At 38.5% G+C, this 20,221-nt stretch overlaps 2 protein-coding genes across 2 annotated transcripts; one reads left to right on the top strand and one right to left on the bottom strand.

The window, feature by feature from the left end:
• The first annotated feature begins 2,371 nt into the window (after window positions 1-2,371).
• On the top strand, window positions 2,372-2,866 carry LOC109146641 (uncharacterized mitochondrial protein AtMg00810-like). Its single transcript, XM_019294296.1, has 2 exons — window positions 2,372-2,444; window positions 2,553-2,866. Exons 1-2 carry the CDS (start codon window positions 2,372-2,374, stop codon window positions 2,864-2,866), a joined length of 387 nt encoding a protein of 128 aa, XP_019149841.1.
• Window positions 2,867-3,944: 1,078 nt separating this feature from the next.
• Window positions 3,945-18,711, bottom strand: LOC109146633 (ankyrin repeat domain-containing protein 50-like). The gene is made up of 4 exons (XM_019294290.1): window positions 18,324-18,711; window positions 16,346-16,624; window positions 6,704-6,841; window positions 3,945-5,269 (listed from the first exon to the last, which is right to left on the bottom strand). The coding sequence occupies exons 1-4, from the start codon at window positions 18,651-18,653 to the stop codon at window positions 4,319-4,321; spliced, it is 1,698 nt and encodes a 565-aa protein (XP_019149835.1). The 5' UTR covers window positions 18,654-18,711; the 3' UTR covers window positions 3,945-4,318.
• Between the last annotated feature and the right edge of the window lie 1,510 nt (window positions 18,712-20,221).

Raw genomic sequence — 20,221 nt, 5'->3', positions numbered from 1 at the left:
CATTCCTAGTTTGTGGATGACCACGCATAGGTTTCTCAATACGTTTTCTTCCCTTTCCCGATGTGCTAATATGAGTTGCATGTGCTTGCTATGTGTTATGTGTGCATGATACCCCAATTTGGTTGCGATCAAATTGGTTATTCCTGAGCTGCGGTTCAGAAGCTGGCTGCGGTCAGAATTACACTCTTGGGCTGCGGTCCACCGTTTGGTTGCGATCAAACGTTTTACATGAGTTGCGGTTCATATTCCTGACTGCGGTCAGATGATCACTTTTGGGCTGCGGTCCACTGTTTGGTTGTGATCAAACGTTTTACATGAGCTGCGGTTCATATTCCTGGCTGCGGTCAGATGATCACTCTTGGGCTGCGGTCCACTGTTTGGTTGCGATCAAACATTATGATGAGTTGCGGTTCATCGGTCGGTTGCGATCGACCCCTTCCTATTGCGATACGGGGCAGGGTGCTGCGGGGCCGTGTCAGAGCTATATGCGCTGACCCTCATGTATGGGCATGCGATTGATCTTGTGGCGCCACCAAAGTGTGCTTGTGTGTGATGTGATACGAATTGGGATGATGATATGAATGAGATGAAGTGAATCTGTGACCATAAGATATATGCTAGTATCCTTATATGCTTGATTATAACCGTTGAATGTGCTTATCCTATCTGTCGAGTCTATTCTTGGTTTTAAAACTAGTGTCTCTTAAGTATATATTTTCCTGCTTCAAAATGGTTTTCATATATCTATACATATCTATCTATAATGTATTTCAACGCGTTGGAGTGGGTTACCAGCATCTCTCGCTGAACAGATATATTTGGCTTTCAGGCACAGTGGAGTAAACACTGGAGCGCGCTAGAGATTTAGAGCGTAGAGTAGATAGTTTCCCTTTCGGCCTGCGTGCCATGCTTATGTATTTACATTACTGAGGATATTAGTTAGTTAGCCTGTGCACCTGAGCTCTCTAGCTCAGGTGTGGCATAGCACCCCGTACTCTACTATATTGTGTTTTGGGATTTAATGAGAATATACCTTTATTATATAAGTCTCAAAAGTTTTAAAATGTCGGGGTGTTACACCGTGCATCCATTCCATACAAGTTCTGGGATTTTGCCTTTGAAACTGTAGTTTATTTAATCAACAAAATGCCATATGTTGTGTTAAATAACTACATTCCTTATTTAAAGTTGCATAACTCACATCCGTCCTATTCTTTTCTCCACGTCTTTGGGTATCTTTGTTATCCGTATCTTAGACCATACAATTGTCACAAAATGTCATATCGGTCATCTCCATGTGTCTTTCTAGAATATCCTGAGTCGTTTCGGGGGTATAGGTACATGGACTTACACACTAACAAGATTTATGTGTTCAGGCATCTGAGATTTGATGAGACAATGTATCCCTTTGCTACTAAAAATACCTTGCCGGCATCTCAACCAATACAGATAAATCCATGGGCTGAATCGGCTCTTTATCCTACCGCCACCGTCACTGCCCCGCCTAGCCAGCCTCATGGCAGTGTTGACATCGCACCCAGCGGCGATATTGCCGCACTGCCTTCACCGCAACAGCCTCCATCCAACTAGCCTGTCTGCCCGAGCACGAGCCAAACGACCAGCCTGTCCAGCAGGCTTTATGGCCTCATGGCAGGCCTCGGGGAAAATCCATGAAGTCCACCACCCAAACTTACGCGATGATCACTCGTAGTCAGTCTCAGGCTCCTCCATCAACTTTAACAGTTCAGGTTTGCCATACGGATCCCACTTGTTACATTTAGGCGATTAAGCATTCAAAATGGCGTGAAGCTGTGGATCAAGAGTTTAATGCTCTTCTTCAAAATCAAACATGGTGTCTTGTACCCTCACAGGTAGGTATGAATATTATTGAGTGTAAGTGGGTCTTTCGTACAAAACAAAAGGCCGATAGCTCCATTGAAAGACATAAAGCGAAACTAGTAGCAAAGGGGTTCAATTAGGCACTTGGACAAGATTTCTTTGATACTTTCAGTCCAGGGGTCAAACCAACCACTGTCAGGTTACTTCTTTCTCTAGCTTTATCATCTGGGTGGACCATTAAGCAACTTAATTAATTGATGTTCATAAAGCCTTCTTGTATGAAAATATGTCTGAAATTGTGTATAAGAAGCAACCACCTGGTTATGTTGATGTTCAGTATCCAAATCATGTTTGCTTACTAAAAACGTTTCTTTACGGATTAAAACAAGCACCTAGGGCTTGGTTTAATCATTTGCACACTTTTTTACTATCCGTTGGTTTTGAGGCGTCAACAACGGATGTGTCCTTGTTTTATTGCTCAAAAGGATATGATTGTGTATACCTGCTAGTTTATGTGGATGATATACTTATGATGGGGAGTGATCAGGATCTAGTTACTCAGTTAGTGTCAAAATTATCTACTGCATTTAAAATTAGAGATCTTGGTGAACCTGGATGATTTCTTGGAATTGAGACAATTAAATGCAATGATGAAATTTTGCTTTCACAACACAGATACATGAATGACATTCTAAAACGTGTTTGAATGGCAGAATATAAAGAGCTATCTACTCCTATTTCTGCTTCAAAAACCATGGTTTTTAATGCAAAATTGTACGATGATCCCGCACAGTACAGGAGTTTGGTTGGTGCATTACAGTATTTAACTATCACTCGTCCTGATCTTTTCTTTGCAGTCAATCAATTATGTCAACACATGCATGCTCCTACAGTTTCACATTGGGAGCAATTAAAGAGAGTTTTGAGGTATGTTAAGGGAACTGTCACTTTTGGTTTACAAATCAGAAAGTCATCTTCAAAGAAAATTCATGCCTTCTCTGATTTCGACAGGGCTGGCTGTCCGTAGGATCGAAAATCTACAAGTGGATTCGGTGTGTTGGCTCTAATCTTGTGTCTTGGGTCTATAAGAAACAAAGAACTGTTGTTAGATCTTCTACTGAGGCAAAATATAAAGCTCTAGCTGATGTTTATGTTGAGGTAATATGGATTGTTTAACTGCTGCGCGAGATTAAAGTACCAGGTATCTCTATTCCTTAATTATGGTGTGACAATCTTGGTGCTACATATATGTGTGCAAATCACATCTTCCATGCTCATACTAAGCACGTAGAGATAGACTACCACTTTGTTAGAGACAGTGTTGCTGCTGGAGATATTCAAGTCAACTTCATCTCAACAAAGGATCAATTTGCAAAGATATTTACTAAAGCCTTGCGTAGTACTAGATTTTCTTTTCTTAGGGACAAGCTACAAGTTACTAGTATACAATGTGCTTGAGGAGGAGTATTAGGACTAGTGTTAGGACTCTTTGTATTTGAGTCATATTATGACTCCCTATCCTAGTCTTCCTGTAATTCCCCTTGTATATATATTCCGATGTACAATTATAATAACAGTTCATTCAATACAGTTTCTTAGAGTTCTCATCCTCATTATATTCGTAACCACTTGAATATTCTACCACTAAAATAACTACTATAAATACTAAGCTATTTGTTAGGTTCTTAGAGTTCTCATCCTCATTATATTCGTAACCACTTGAATATTCTACCACTAAAATAACTACTATAAATACTAAGCTATTTGTTAGGTTGTAACCTGAAAAAGGAAAGAACAATTTGAATTGAATACTATTTTTAGCTTTGAAGGCCACAAGCCTCTCAAAGCTCTTCCTTCTATGTATTAGATTATTCCATTGCTTTTACATACATAAATCTATCCCAATTCGATCTATGATTATATGTTGGGGTTGTAGCATTTCGATTAACACTAACGCTCCCTTTTTTTTTCTTTCAATTAAGCTGTTCTACAATATTAGCATTCTGGAAGTTTGAAAACCAAGTGTTAGTAGAGAGGCACCTGTCATTAAAATATAAAAAAACCAACCCCATTTGGAGATGCAGGTTAATACCAATCAGAAGAAGTTCAAAACCAAATGTTCTAAAAACTGTTCTGATTTGCATAAACCAAACTTTCAACACAAGGGAAAATGTAAATTAAAGGAACAAAAGCAAACTATATATACATATGAACCAAAGTAGTGCAACTTGTTGATTAGTCATTTCCTATTTTCTTCTCCCAAAAAAGTTTGAATCCCCAATCGCAAGAGCCTGATTGAGCATTTGGGAGAATATAAATCACGGTGACTTAATGACCTAACAAACAGGACCAAATGTTGGTGCACACAAGGGATCTGTCCACTTTGGACATAATACCCACACTGCCATGCCCGAAATTCTAACCTTAATTTCTTCTCCCAAATACTACCTACTGAACGAGTGAGCTAAGCCCGAGGGGCTCATTTCCTATTTTCTGGCTTTTGTGATCTACCAATATTAACAGCTTCACGAGTTACTAGCTTTATTCCCCTAACCCAAAGCTCAGCCATTTCAGTTCCACCTTCACATTCAAAATGAATCTCCTTGTTCTTTGTGGTCACCACTCTGAAAACCCCTGGAGCATCACCATCAAGCTTCTTCCTGCGGTTCCAACGAAACTTTGAACTCGGCCCTACTTCAGCCCCTTCACATATCACATTCCTCTTGCGTGACTTCCCCCACCTCAGCTCCCCCGAATCCCCCAACATTTTCACCATCTTCCTGTGAGGAGCCCCTCTCCCACCCTTTGTATGCTTCTTTACATATGCCCCTTCCAACACCACCTCCCGAGCAAACTCATCGACTATCATTTCTTCCACAAACCCACTACTGTTGCCATTATTATTGTTTCTGGTTAGTGATAGCGCGGTCTCAAACCTTGCGTTTTCAATGCCCAACCTAGCTCTGCATGAAAGTAGAAGCCTACACATGGCTATGTTGCCAGCCTTTGCAGCCAACATGAGTGGAGTATAGCCTTCGCGGTCGAGCTCATTCACATCACAACTACCTTTTCTTATCAAAGACTGAACTAAATCTAGGTTACCCCTTTGAACACCAAAGTGTAAAGCAAAGAATCCAGCAGCAAGTTCTGGGTTTGCCCCACTGCTCAAAAGCACCTCAACTGCTTTAGAGTTGCCACACAGGATGGCATGGTGGAGGATTGTCCTCCCAAAATGAGGGGTATTAGGAGAGATGTGGTGTTTCTGCAGCATTGCCTTTAGTATAGCCCCAGTGCCTTCAAAATACTCCACTGCACACCAAGTGATAGGGTAAGGCTCAGCTAGCCCAACTCCCACTCTAAACTCCTCTCCGGTTGTGACCTCCCAAAACCAAGCTCCTAGTCTCACATTACAGTCTGATCTTGCACCCCTCTGAAAATTATTGTAGTCATCAAATCATCAAAATCTTAATTAAGCCTGGTGTATGTATATGTTTTGATTCCCGCATCCATCTTAACACTAAATAAAAAGAAAGGGCAAATACTAATTCTAGTCTCATGCAAAATGACAGTTTTTGTCCACATGTTTAATTGGTTATAATTTTCATGGACAGCTATTGTTTTAGTGCCAAAATTCATCCTGTCTGTCACTACTATCTTTAGGACATGTCAGAATATGAAATTATAAGAGTATTTTCGTCGTTTTTATAATCTAATATCCTAATTCAAATATGAATAGAGGGATTTAATTCGTTCCTACGATTCCAATTCGGTTCTCCTCTTCATCCTTCTTACAAGAATTAGAAGGAGAAAAAGATAAGGAGGAGAAAGACGAATTGGGATCATCATAAGATTTAAATCTCCTCTATTCATGCTTAAAATGACATCTTAATTATGAAATGATAAAAATACCCTTAATAATTTCATACTCTAGAATGTTTTAAATAGAGGAATGACAGACATGATGAATTTTGTCATTAACACAATAGACGTTGATAAAAATTGATAGAATTAATTACCGAAATGGTTCCTTGACTATAGCGAAATTATCAATTTGGTCCTTGACTATTTTTTTGACCAATTAAGTCCCTCAAATTTAAAAATTTTAATCAATTTGGTCCTCCGTTTGTTTGACTGTTAGTCAACCGTTAACGTGGGACCAAATTGGTAATTTTGCTATAGTCAAGGGACCATTTCGGTAATTAACTTTAGGGGTGGACAATTCGGTTCGATTTTTCCAAACTGAACCGTACCGAACAACCGAACGGTATTAGATTCTTGTATACCGAACGGTTCGATAAAAAACCGAACCGAATTGTTCGGTAAAAAATCAAACCGAACCGAATACCGTTTGTTTTTTTTAAATAAATAAATAAATAATATAATAATAATAATAATAATAATAATAATAATAATAATAATAATAATAATAATAATAATAATAATAATAACAAAAGTAAATCAAATCGAACCGAATACCGTTCAGTATACAAGAATTCAATACCGTTCGGTTGTTCGGTACGGTTCGTTTCAAGAAAACTGAACCGAATTGCCCACCCCTAAAATTAATTACCCAAATGGTCCCTTGACTATAGCAAAATTATCAATTTGGTCCCAAGTTAACGGTTGACTAACGGTCAAACAAATTGAGGACCAAATTGGTTAAGATTTTTAAAGTTAAGGGACTTAATTGGTCAAAAAAATAGTCAAAGACCAAATCGGTAATTTTGCAATAGTCAAGGGACCATTTCGGTAATTAACTCAAATTGATAAGAATTAAATATGTAAGTCAAAGCTTTCATTTTGTTAATACTCAATGGAACCAAAATTGGAATTTGGTCAAATAAAAATGTACATAAATAATTACCTGTAGAAGAAGGTGGACGACAGATACTTGCCTATTAACAACTGCAGCAGCAAGTGCATTACAATTAACATTTGCATAAAGAGGTGGATTGGAAGACTGAAGTAGCACCCTAGCACTTGCGTTGACATCCACTCCAAACTGAATCATCAAAAACAAAGCAAATAATAAATAAAAATAAACATTAATTATTTTTTTGTCCTCTTGGACTCAAACCCGTGACATATATCACTACACCAAAAGTTATAACTAGTATTAAATGCACAACTTTATTTTTTTATATAATGCGACATTTTTAAAAGACATGGAGCAAGACTTGGCCTTTTAAGCCTCCGACTAACAATCTCCTATTTACCTGGTATTGGACTTGACCCTTCACGAGCCTCTGCCCAACACAATTGATTACACATCACTTATGGTTAGACCAATATAATATATATATATATATATATATATATATATATATATATATATATTGGTATGCAATGTATGATGACTGTATAACATACTTTGAAGTTGCGCTATTGGAACATCACAATTCACGCAGGCAACACAAGAGGGAACAAAAATAACTGCATGCGGTGATGCAGAACAAGTGGTCATGTTTTCTTTTAGCTATTTTGTTACTGAAGTCAAACAAAAGGTATCAACACAAGAAATTTTTTTTGGTCCTTAAAAGACTAAAGTCGTATTGCACTCCTTGACATCTTCTTTTCATGTGATTAACTCTAATACTAAATTGGAGTATGTGCATAATTTTAATTAAAAATCTAAGTTGATAGTTAGATTGCACATTTATAGTTATGTGGATGTTTGTCAATTAGAATTTAGTTGATAGATGATTGATTTAGCTGATAGGGATAGTTGATGGTTTTAGCTAGTTTGACAATATGATAATATTAACTAGTTAAAGAAAGGTGTTTGGTAAATTAGTTGTTGGGTAATATGGTTGTAAAATCCCAAAATAATAATAATCCTACGGAAAGATTAATATTATATGGGAAATCAGAAACTAGGAAGGAAAAGGTTGAGTGTTTGGGTGAAGGCTTTAGCACGAGTTCGAACACAAGGTTCTTTTCCTTAAAACCTTATTTGCTACCTCCCACAAGTGCTAGGAGCGTTGTAGCCTAGGTTTCCCAGGATAAAACGTGCTACGACTCTTTGTTTAAGCACCTAAACAAAGAGCCCGGCGAACAAAACAAAGCTGGAACACAGCTGGGGAAAGAAGAGAGTAGAAGCAGAAGTTTTGAAGCTGAAAACTATACTGGAATTCCTTCGTTTTTCTCACTGTGTGTATAAAATGCTTCTGCCCAACCTCTTCTTTATATAGGGCTCGTTGGAAGGGATAGCATTCAACATGGCAGTAAATTGGGATTAAAACCAATTGTGTAACACCTGTAACGGTCACCCACTAAGTAGGATTAAACTCAGAAAACAGTATTAATTCCGTAACAGATGAGTTTAATCTGTACAACGGGCTGAACTTTCGGGTTTCAGACCGTTGGGGTGCAGGTTCACACGAGAGCAGACGGACCAGCAACACGAGAGTACATCTCTCGTGTGCACTGTGGTGCAACCCGAGAGTGCACTGCTCTCGTGGTCACAGATGCACGAGAGTTGTGCTCTCGTTGCACCACAACCTCTCGTGCTACACACGAGAGTAGGTGCTCTCAGTTCGGTTTTGACCGAACCAAGTGACTATATCAGATGGAAAATGATACCGAAGTTAGGCATAACTTAGCCCGTAAGGCCAGCCCATTTCCGGACGACATTCGTGCCCGCAAGTGCCGGCGCACGCGAGCTCGGGCTTGATTTCAAGCCTTTTTGATGTCCTCTAGTTGGATTTTGATTTGCACCCCCCCCCCCGCTCGAGAGAGCCTCTATGCTATACAATTCTACAAGCTTGAAAAGAGCTCATGTATATAAGGGGGGCAAATCTTGTTTCCAAACCAATGTGGGACAAAGTCCTACATTTTCCCTTCATTTCCCAACTTAAATGGGTCTACTTTGAGAATCAATATCTCATTCACCCATTATCCGTTTTGAGCGTACAATATATCAATCTCTTCGTCTCACTACGAAGAACACGAATCCACTTTGACCCGACCCAAATCGGAAGTGGACCCCACTGATAATTGTACCACAAGGTAGCCACTTATAATGCCATTTTATGTCATTTTTAAGCTAATTTTCCAACAATCCCCCACATGAATGAAAAATTGATTTTCGGGGTATTTTAAAATCGGAAACAACTGTGTTCAACGGTCGATCCCTGCATAGGATAGGTAGGGTCACACCCTTTGAACCTTCCCTCGTGAAGATACATTTACTCTACTGGCTGTACGGTAGAACGCGATGTCTTTGAACCGACTGCCGTTTGTGTAGACGATGACATATCTCACACAGGAATCTCCCAACAATGCTTTGTTCTCATGATTGTGCCCATTTTGGTCGTGGGTCACCATTCCTGGTTCTGCAAGAGTTTGTGAAGAATTGTGCCCGTCAATTCTCCTTTGAAGCGACCCTCACTTCTCTCTCACATAGGTGATTCTTTCCCGAGTATCCCGCATACTCCCATATGTCAATCGACATTCGAATCACTAAAGCATTTAACATGCTAACCTTGTGCGGGAGCCACTGTTTCTAACGAGGAGTGGTAGGGAATCCGAGACCCCCACAGTGACACGCTCCGTTCCATAATTTAGTTGTCCCATTGAACCTAGGTGCCAGCTAGGTTGGGTGTCCACTATAGAACTTTATACCAAGGGCTTTAGACCCATTCCTCGTCTCAACTTCTCCACAGCTACTCTACATAACCCTTTGGTTAGCGGATCCGCTATATTGTCTTCTGACTTTACGTAGTCAATCGAGACAACACCAGTTGTGAGAAGTTGTCTAATGGTATTATGTCTACGACGCACATGTCTAGACTTACCATTATACATATGATTCTGTACTCGTCCAATTGCAGCTTGACTATCGCAATGCACACACATTGGAGGTACAGGTCTTTCCCAATTAGGAATATCCTCTAAAAAATGGCGTAGCCATTCAGCCTCTTCACAACATTTGTCCAAGGCTATTAGCTCAGATTCCATCGTGGATCTAGCTATCACGGTCTGCTTAGAGGATTTCCATGCAACGGCTGCACCGGCTAATGTAAACACATAGCCACTCGTGGACTTGGAGTCCTTAATGTCAGATATCCAGCTAGCGTCGCTATACCCTTCAAGTACAGCAGGATATCTCCCATAGTGCAGTCCAAGGTCTCGAGTATACCTTAAGTATCTCAGAACCTTCACTATTGCCGTCCAGTGCATGGCACCGGGGTTACTTGTATATCTACTGAGTTTACTAACCGCAAATGCAATATCCGGTCTAGTACAGCTCATAAGATACATCAAACTACCAATAACCCGAGCATATTCTACTTGAGAAATACATTCTCCGTGGTTTTTGGTTAGATGAACGCTTCGATCTAGAGGCGTCCTAGTCCCTTGATGATTATCCTTGATAAATTTCCCAAGGATTTTATCAATATAGTGAGATTGGCTCAACACAAGACCATCAGGTCTTCTAATGATTCTAATCCCGAGGATTAAATCAGCCAAACCCATATCTTTCACGTCAAATCTCGCATTTAACATGGTTTTGGTAGACTTGATCATCCGATCGTTACTACCAACGATGAGTATATCATCTACGTATAAACAGAGAATGACATAGCCGTCTATCGTTTCCTTAACGTAGACACATTTGTCACTTTCGTTTATTTTAAATCCATTAGTTAACATCGCATGGTCAAACTTCTCGTGCCATTGTTTAGGCGCTTGTTTTAAACCATATAGCGATTTAACCAACTTACACACTTTCCTTTCTTGGCCCGGAACCACGAACCCTTCGGGTTGTTCCATGTAGATTTCCTCATCTAGTTCGCCATTTAGGAAAGCGGTTTTAACGTCCATTTGATGAACTTCTAAATTCCGCAACGCGGCTATAGCAAGTATCATTCTAATGGAATTTATTCTCGTCACGGGAGAATACGTGTCGAAGTAATCAAGGCCCTCGCGTTGCCTGTAACCCTTGATTACAAGCCTAGCCTTATACTTCTCGATGGAACCATCGGGTTTCATCTTCCTTTTAAAGACCCACTTGGATCCTAAGGGTTTACTACCCGGAGGAAGATCAACAAGTTCCCAAGTGTGATTCTGTAAAATAGAATCCACTTCACTTTTAATAGCCTCTTTCCACATTGGTCCTTCTGTAGAAGTCACGGCTTCTCCGTACGTTCGAGGCTCGTTTTCTATCAAACAAGATAGAAAATCGGGTTCATTTTCTAATAAACAAGTTAGAGTACTCGAATCGTACTCCAACAAGTTAGAAAATCAGGACCAAATGATTTTCCAACTCTCGCCCGCTTACTGCGTCTTGGCTCGAGCTCGGGTTCTCTCTCGGATTCCCCACTATCATTATCCATAGCTTCGTCAAACGTTCGTTTTGACGAACTCGGTCCCTCATTGGACCTACAAGGAAATACATTTTCAAAGAAAGATGCATTCCTTGATTCTATTATCGTGTTCTCGTGTACGTCCGGATTATGGGACTCGTGTACTAAGAACCGATAAGCACTACTATTATGTGCATAGCCAATAAAGATACAGTCCACTGTCTTAGGACCTATCTTTACTTTCTTAGGTGTTGGCACCAAAACTTTGGCAAGACACCCCCACACTTTCAGGTACTGGTAGGAAGGTTTCCTACCGTTCCACAGCTCATAAGGAGTCCTATCAAGCTTCTTGTGGGGTACCTTATTTAAAAGGTAATTACTTGTCAAAATAGCCTCACCCCACGTATCTTGAGGTAGGCCCGAACTTATAAGCATCGCATTCATCATATCTTTCAATGTACGATTCTTTCGTTCGGCAACACCGTTCGATTGAGGTGAGTAAGGTGCAGTACGCTCGTGTATTATACCTACACTCGCACAGAAGTCACCAATAGGTGCTTCGTACTCACCACCTCTATCGCTTCTAACTTTCTTAATCTTTTGATTAAGTTGGTTTTCAACTTCATTCTTATAAAGAATGAATTTTTCCAAGGCTTCGTCTTTGCTTTTAAGCAAATACACATAGCAATAACGTGTGCTGTCGTCGATAAAGGTGATAAAATATTTATTACCACCTCTCGTTTGTATCGATCTGAAATCGCACAAATCACTATGGATTAATTCTAGTGGTTCAGTTTCCCTTTCAACCGGTTTGAAAGGTACTTTTGTTAATTTTGCCTCAACACAAATTTCACACTTGTTATTTGTGTTAATATGAAAGTTAGGAATTAGGTTCATGTTAATTAATCTACGCATAGAATTATAATTAACGTGACCTAGTCTACCATGCCACAAATTGGAAGACTCAAGCAAGTAAACGGAAGTAACTTTGCTTTTATTCATAATAGGCATTACATTGAGCTTAAAGAGCCCATCGGTTACATAACCTTTGCCTACAAACATTCCTAACTTAGACAAAACAACCTTGTCTGACTCGAACACCATGCGAAAGCCATGCTTGTTCAACAGTGAGCCAGACACCAGATTCTTCCTCAGCTCTGGAACATACAGCACGTTGTTCAACGTCAGTTCCTTCCCGGAAGTCATCTTCAGAACCACCTTGCCCATGCCTTCCACAGCAGACTGAGCAGAGTTTCCCATCCAAACCTTCTCGCCCTCAACGGTCTCAAAGGTATTGAACATCTCTCGGTTGCAACACAAGTGCCTTGTTGCACCAGTATCGATGAACCACTCTCGTGGGTTAGAGTCCACGAGGTTCACCTCGGTCACCATAGCCGAAAGGCTAATCTCGACCTCCTTCTGATTGCTTTCCTCAACCATGTTGGCTTCAGAACTCTTGTTTTTCTTCTTAGGAACTTTGCATTCAGAGGACTTGTGGCCAGTCTTGCCACAATTGAAGCATTTTCCATGAAATTTCTTCTTGGTAATGCCTCCTTTCGGACCTAGCTTCTGCTTGTCCTTCTTGTTCTTCTTGGAGCCTTTGGCATGCTCCACAACATTGGCCTTAGCGCCAACAGTGACAGTATTTCTGCCATCATTCGTCCTGTTCCCCTCCTCAATTCGGAGTCACTGGATCAGGTCCTCCAGGTTCATTTCCTTTCGCTTATGCTTAAGGTAATTCTTGAAGTCCTTCCACCCTGGAGGCAGCAAGTGGATAACGGATCCCACTAGGAAGGCTTCACTCAACGTCATGCCTTCGTCACGGATTTCATCAAAGATTAGTTGTAAATCCTCAACCTGACTTAGCACGGTCTTGGAATCAACCATTTTGAAGTCAAGGAATCGGCCAACCACAAATTTCTTTGCGCCGGCATCCTCACTTCGGTATTTATGATCCAAGGCTTCCCACAACTCTTTTGTTGTGCCTATCTTGCGATATACATCGTATAAAGCATCACATAATCCGTTTAGGATGTAGTTTCGGCATAGGAAGTCCGAATCCTTCCAATAGCCAACTGCCATCACGGATTGGGCATCTTGTTCCATTAATTCGGGAACCTTCTCGGTTAATAATCTCGCCAAGCCGAGAGTTGCCAGGTAGAACAGCATCTTTTGCTGCCACCTCTTGAAATTCGAATCAATACCGGTGAATTTCTCCGGTCTTTCGGCCGAACCACTCGGTACCGTAGGTACCCGAGTCATGGGAATATATCCCTCGGTGCTCCCACCATCTTGTGAACCAACGTTCACTGGTGTAGCCTGGGAATTAGCAACATTATTGCCATTCCCACCACTGTTGTTCTCAACAACATTCTCCTCCCCGAGAGCTGGCAAAACTGGATTCTCCATTTCTTCTAGGAAATTAGAGATAAACAACCAACGGGAAACGGAAATAAGGTTTTAAGATTGTTGGGTAATATGGTTGTAAAATCCCAAAATAATAATAATCCTACGGAAAGATTAATATTATATGGGAAATCAGAAACTAGGAAGGAAAAGGTTGAGTGTTTGGGTGAAGGCTTTAGCACGAGTTCGAACACAAGGTTCTTTTCCTTAAAACCTTATTTGCTACCTCCCACAAGTGCTAGGAGCGTTGTAGCCTAGGTTTCCCAGGATAAAACGTGCTACGACTCTTTGTTTAAGCACCTAAACAAAGAGCCCGGCGAACAAAACAAAGCTGGAACACAGCTGGGGAAAGAAGAGAGTAGAAGCAGAAGTTTTGAAGCTGAAAACTATACTGGAATTCCTTCGTTTTTCTCACTGTGTGTATAAAATGCTTCTGCCCAACCTCTTCTTTATATAGGGCTCGTTGGAAGGGATAGCATTCAACATGGCAGTAAAATTGGAATTAAAACAGTATTAATTCCGTAACAGATGAGTTTAATCTGTACAACGGGCTGAACTTTCGGGTTTCAGACCGTTGGGGTGCAGGTTCACACGAGAGTACATCTCGTTACCGGACGACATTCGTGCCCGCAGGTGCCGGCGCACGCGAGCTCGGGCTTGATTTCAAGCCTTTTTGATGTCCTCTAGTTGGATTTTGATTTGCACCCCCCCCCCCCCCTGCGCGAGAGAGCCTCTATGCTATACAATTCTACAAGCTTGAAAAGAGCTCATGTATATAAGGGGGGCAAATCTTGTTTCCAAACCAATGTGGGACAAAGTCCTACATTTTCCCTTCATTTCCCAATTTAAATGGGTCTACTTTGAGAATCAATATCTCATTCACCCATTATCCGTTTTGAGCGTACAATATATCAATCTCTTCGTCTCACTACGAAGAACACGAATCCACTTTGACCCGACCCAAATCGGAAGTGGACCCCACTGATAATTGTACCACAAGGTAGCCACTTATAATGCCATTTTATGTCATTTTTAAGCTAATTTTCCAACATTAGTTGTTTATTTTAACTTATTACATGTAAAATGACCTATACGGCTATAAGAGCATGCATAAGTACATTGTGTTATTTACTTAACTCTTAAAATATTTTTATAATTTAATGTTATTGTTGTATTATTATTATTTTTTGAAATAAAAAAATAATAATAATAAACGACTTTTTATAATTTAATGTTATTGTTGTATTATTATTATTTTTTGAAATAAAAAAATAATAATAATAAACGACTTTCGGTTCATTCGTTGTAAATTTAATTTGGATTCTCCTTGATATATTTTTGTCCAAAGGTTTTGATGTCTTAGAGCTTCTTGTAATTTTTGGTAAATCAAGGATTTTCCTTTCTGGTGAGTTAGCAGCCCGCAACCAAAAAAAAAAATGACTATATTATCCCTGTACTTAACACTCTTTTAACAGATTAACAAACAGAGAACAATAGATTCACTTAATTGCTTAATCTCCAAATTCACTCGAAGAACAAAATTAAATTCCATTAGGGATTAAAAAATTAAGTGAATCTGACGTCCGAAGTCGCGTATATAAGGAAGAAATACGAAGAATTATACATTAGGCAGATGAAATGACTACTTTACTCTTTCATTTAAAGTCCACTTTACCGTAATCTGACGAAAGGACCTCAATTAAAAAGAAATTGAAAGTCAAGGGACGTAAAGTGTCCAAATAAAAAGTCGAGGATTAATTTTGAAAAATAAATATAGTCGAAGGACCATTGCTGGAATTAACTCATTTTGAGTATTAACTCATTATTAATTGGTTTTTAACTATTATTTTTTGTTTTATTAGTAATATTGCTATAATTATAAAGAAATACTGGGTAGTTAATAATATATAATTTAATATTAAAAATACAATTTCAATTAAAAATATAATAATCATACGTTGTTTTTTTATTGAAAGGAAATAACCATACGTTGTTAATAATAACACAACATAATCATCAACACATAACCAACCACTATTTAGGGTTAATTAGACTTTGAAAACAAAAATACAATAAACTAATATCGGTGAATTATTCAAAGTAATATTTCCATTTTCAGCTTATTGACATCAATAAATTAAGTCAAAAAAGTTGTTTATCAAACATTAATATTAACTGTTTGACCAATCAAACAAGTTAAACTTGGTTAAATAAATTAGACTTTCACTGATATATAAGTCATTTTTCAAACACCACATATATATTATAGGGGAAATAACCATTTGGTCCCTCAATTGTTTCCCAACTATCAATATAGTCCCTAATTTTCAATTTCAACCAATTTGATACTCAAATTGTTTAAAATTTCGTCAATTAAACTCTTACAATGACCAAATTGATAAAATTTTAAAAAATGCATCAAATTGATTGAAATTGAAAACTAGAGACTACATTGTTAATTGAAAAATAATTGAGAGATCAAAATAGTGATTAACTCTATATTATTATTTTTTGGGTTGTACTCAGAGTTTCCACCGCCAGACACAGTCACTAATCCCCTCGCTGAATTGTAGGCACCTCTTTTGGGTGAGACAATTGACCTGGAGATTTAAGAATGTTGCATACTCAAAGCCAATGATCAAACTCTTGACCTTTGATTAAAGATAAATGAGTTTTTTCTACTCAATCACACTCTACAGGTTGATTAACTCTGTATTATATGCTCAACCAATTGTAGGTGTAAGTTGAATAAACAATAATGTGAGTGAAAATGAGTTACTATACATACGTACCTTGAGGAGTGAATCTACAAATTCAATGAATCCTCTAGAGGATGCTGTGACAAGAGCATGAAGTGCAACATGGGGGCGGATCATTTGGGAGGCCATGAGGATGTGTGCATGTGTGGCCCGCCCATGTAGGCATGCTTCCAACAAAGCCTCCTCGCAGGCAGCTTGAGCTGCTCCTCCGGCTTTGAGTAGGATCTCTAATGTCTCACCATGACCCTCCCTCACTGCTGCTGTTGTCGCATAGCCTCGGAACAATTTATGGTTCACTGTGGCTCCATCCCTCTGCCCTCAAAAACACTACCACATGTCAGAATAACAACAATAATGTATAGTAGTCTTCTTGTCCCATACATTATTTCATTAATCAATATAATGTCTTCCGATCGGTAAAGACTAAGTCTAGCTAACACCGAATGGCTGAAGGATTATTGGGCGGAGGCCGGTAAAGAGTTTAAAGGCCAAGTCTAGCACTTAGTGTTTCGAAAATGTGTGATGATATAAGGAAATAAAGTAGCCTATTCGCTACTTGCTATAGCTTTTAGCGTAAGTAGTATTGTAAAATTTGCCTAGGCGGACTAGGCGCTAGGAGTTCCTAGGCCGAGGCGATTTCAGCCATAGGCGGCTTTTAGTAGACCGGCTGACTAACCAGCCAACTAGGCGCTGAGTTAGGCGCTTAACTCGTCCAAGTTAGCGCCCAACTCGGCCGGGTTGGTGCTCAACTCAATCGAGTGGTTTTTTTATTTCCTTTTTGCTTACTCGGATGCTCCTCTTTTATATTCCTCTAATCATGTACTCAACTAACCATCTAACTTGTGTAGTTAACTAGTTTGTAAATTATAACAATCTAACAACTCACAAGTCTGAGTAGGAAAAGTAGAGACGATATACTCGAATTACTTGGCCGCCTAAGTGACGCCTAGGCACCTAGGCACTCTAGGCACTAGGCGCCTAGCGCCTTCTGCAACATTGGCATAAGTTGTAAGCGCTTGATCGTAACAAATGGTATCAGAGTCAGGTCAGGTATAAGCAAATAAACCTTATAAAATTGAGGCTTAAGTACTAGCTATAGCTTTTGACATAAGTGGTAAGCATTTCATCCTAACCTCTCCTATGGATTCTCTTGTGACCAAATCATCATGCGCAAGCTACACAGTTAACATTTTTATTTTCCCCACTTTGAGTGAATGAAAAATGCAAAAATGCATCCCAATGTTGGTTCATTTTTTAGACCATTATATTATATTCCTAATCTTAATAAGAATTAAGAAATACATACATGTTCAAATAACAAACTAAAAGTGCTAGCTAAAAATGTGTGTAAGACCGTCTCACAGGTCTCAATTTATTAATGAGATCAAAAATTTGACTCATTAATTAAAAATTAGAATAAGGGTCAAATAGGTCATCGAACTGCACACGATAATTCAATTAGGCCACTGAACTCAAAAAACAACAATTGGGTCCCTAAACTAACCAATTTCAAACAATTCTTTCAATTTGAAGGTTTCCAACAAGTCAACAGGTCATCCTTCCAAATTAATTATTTTAAAAAAAATAAATTTTAAAAATTAATTATTAATTATTTAATTTTTTTTTTTTAAAAAAAGGACTCCGGCCATGGAGGCGAAGAAATCGGCCGGACACGGTCTTCTCCGATCGGGTCCTACTTTTTTAAAATTTAATTTAAAAATAATTAATTTTTAAAATTTATTTTTTAAAAAAATAATTAGTTTGGAAGGATGACCTGTTGGAAACCTTCAAATTGGAAGAATTGTTTGAAATTAATTAGTTTAGGGACTTAATTGTTAGTTTTTTAGGTTCAATGACCTAATTGTATTATTGTGTGCAATTCGATGGCCTATTTGGCCCTTATTCCTTAAAAATTTTAATCCATTAATAAAAACTTCAACCGTCTCACACAGATTGTGACCGGTAAGATAGTCTCACACAAGTGTTACCTAGCTGAGGATTACTCACTCACCAGTAGCTTCCTCACAAGAGTCGCATTTCCGTTATGCGCGGCAAGGAACAGAGGCGTGATCTCAGTCTTGAACTCCTCGAATTCAACCCGGACCTCAGTCGCAGTTTCGTCGTGCAAAACCAGCTCCGTTCTTCTCGACCTCAAGCACACAGTTCCGACGTAGTTAACGTCGATGAAAGGGTCGGCTAAGAGCTCCATCGATAGGTTCAGATCGTCGGCGTGTGCGGCGTCCACGAGCCGCTGAGAGACTGCCTCGCCTGATGATGAGTAGTTAACCGCCGGGAAGACATGTTTCCCGGCAAGGTAGCCGCCGGTGGTGAAGACGGTCATCTTGGAGAATAGAAAGCTTTGGTTTTCCTGGAAAGGTTTAGACGTTCAGAAGCGCAACGGATTTACTAAATAATAGCTAGCGAAACATGGAAAAACATGCGCTCGACCAACTTTATCATGCTCAAAATCAATTGTTATACCATGGACCTCTTGCACTGTGGAGGCTCGTTTGGTTAACATACTTAGTTTATTAGTCAATTTTAACTTTTTTTTAATTACTATTAATTATTTGATTTAATTAAACAGTCAAGTGTTTGACTGTTTGGTTAATCAGTTTATTGTTCCAAAATGTTGCTTAAAAGTAGTTTTTTCGATCAACTTTTTGAGAAAATGAATTATGCACTTACAAGTCATTTTGCATGTAATCAGCTATTAGCTTTATACAACCAGCTAATGTTCTAAGCAAGTCAAACCAGTTAACCAAATTCACTAACAACTATTTACCAAACACCCACTATATGTTTGTAGTTGATATATTTTGTACTTGCAGGTAACCATTTATGTCCATATAAATACATTGAAGGCACATAACATGTTAACTATAAACACATAAAATGATAACTACAAACACATACTGTTAACTGTAAGTATAAAATATGTTAAATGCAAACACATAATATGTTAACAATATATTATACGTCTGTTGTTAACATAATATTCTATACGTATAGTTTATAGTTTATGTATTTGTAGTTAAAATGTTATGTGTGTTTAATTTCTTTACAGACATAAAAATTATTAACTGTAAATGCATAATAAGTTAACTGCAGACAAATAATTTAAAAATTATTTTGAACTAAGGTCTACAATGCAAGATAGACCATGATTCAGAATATAATTGTCTCGGACTATACAGTCCTAAACTGGTTTTCTTGTATGCATATATTATTTCCCAAGTGAAACCAAATTTATTTGACCAGTTCTACCGAAATTGATTGCTCCATACGAGAAAATGACTGCCAACTAGAATACAACAATGAGTTAAGGATGTCACCTTGTCGACAAAGTAGCCGGATTTGGCCAGCATTACGCGTTATCTCCCCTCTCCACACATTTGGCCATCATTTACAGTTCCTTTTAGTATATGCATATATTTCTTCTCCCAAATATATATGTATATATTTCTGATTTATAATTGTTTTGTTAGATAATCTTTACCAATTCAACGGACAAATGTGAAGATATATAATTTGAGCTGGTGTCCTATGAGATTGTCCGGTCAAAATGACAGGTTGAATATAATAAAAATAGATCATAACAGAATTATAGATATAATAAATACTTTTAACTATATATACAGTATTTTATATCATAAATTTAGTACTTTATAACAAAACTGTAATATGTAATTTTAAAAATAATAATAATAATAATAATAAAACAGAATAGCAGATATCATCAATACTTTAAGTTTTATATATATTATTTTATATCATAAATGTACCATATTGTTGCAGAAATAGTCCACAACAGTACCTGCTTTGTGTCCCTCAAATTTAGGGTGTAGAGATTTTGAGTAGTGACTGTTCGTCACGAAGGATAAGGGTACAAGTCTAGAGAAGGGAGGT

The sequence above is a fragment of the Ipomoea nil genome, unplaced genomic scaffold (assembly GCF_001879475.1).
Source record: "Ipomoea nil cultivar Tokyo-kokei standard unplaced genomic scaffold, Asagao_1.1 scaffold0233, whole genome shotgun sequence".
NCBI classification, from domain to species: Eukaryota; Viridiplantae; Streptophyta; class Magnoliopsida; order Solanales; family Convolvulaceae; genus Ipomoea; species Ipomoea nil.
Note: the sequence above shows the minus strand (reverse complement) of the source record. Positions and strands in the feature narration are given on the sequence as shown.

Coding starts and splice junctions, on each gene's coding strand:
- LOC109146641 (XM_019294296.1), top strand. CDS start 2,372: ATGGGGAGTGATCAGGATCTAGTTACTCAGTTAGTGTCAAAATTATCT. Junction 2,445..2,552: donor ATTTAAAATTAGAGATCTTG/GTGAACCTGGAT, acceptor TTTGAATGGCAG/AATATAAAGAGCTATCTACT.
- LOC109146633 (XM_019294290.1), bottom strand. CDS start 18,653: ATGACCGTCTTCACCACCGGCGGCTACCTTGCCGGGAAACATGTCTTC. Junction 6,842..16,345: donor TTGTAGATTCACTCCTCAAG/GTACGTATGTAT, acceptor TTGATGATTCAG/TTTGGAGTGGATGTCAACGC. Junction 5,270..6,703: donor TCGTCCACCTTCTTCTACAG/GTAATTATTTAT, acceptor AATAATTTTCAG/AGGGGTGCAAGATCAGACTG.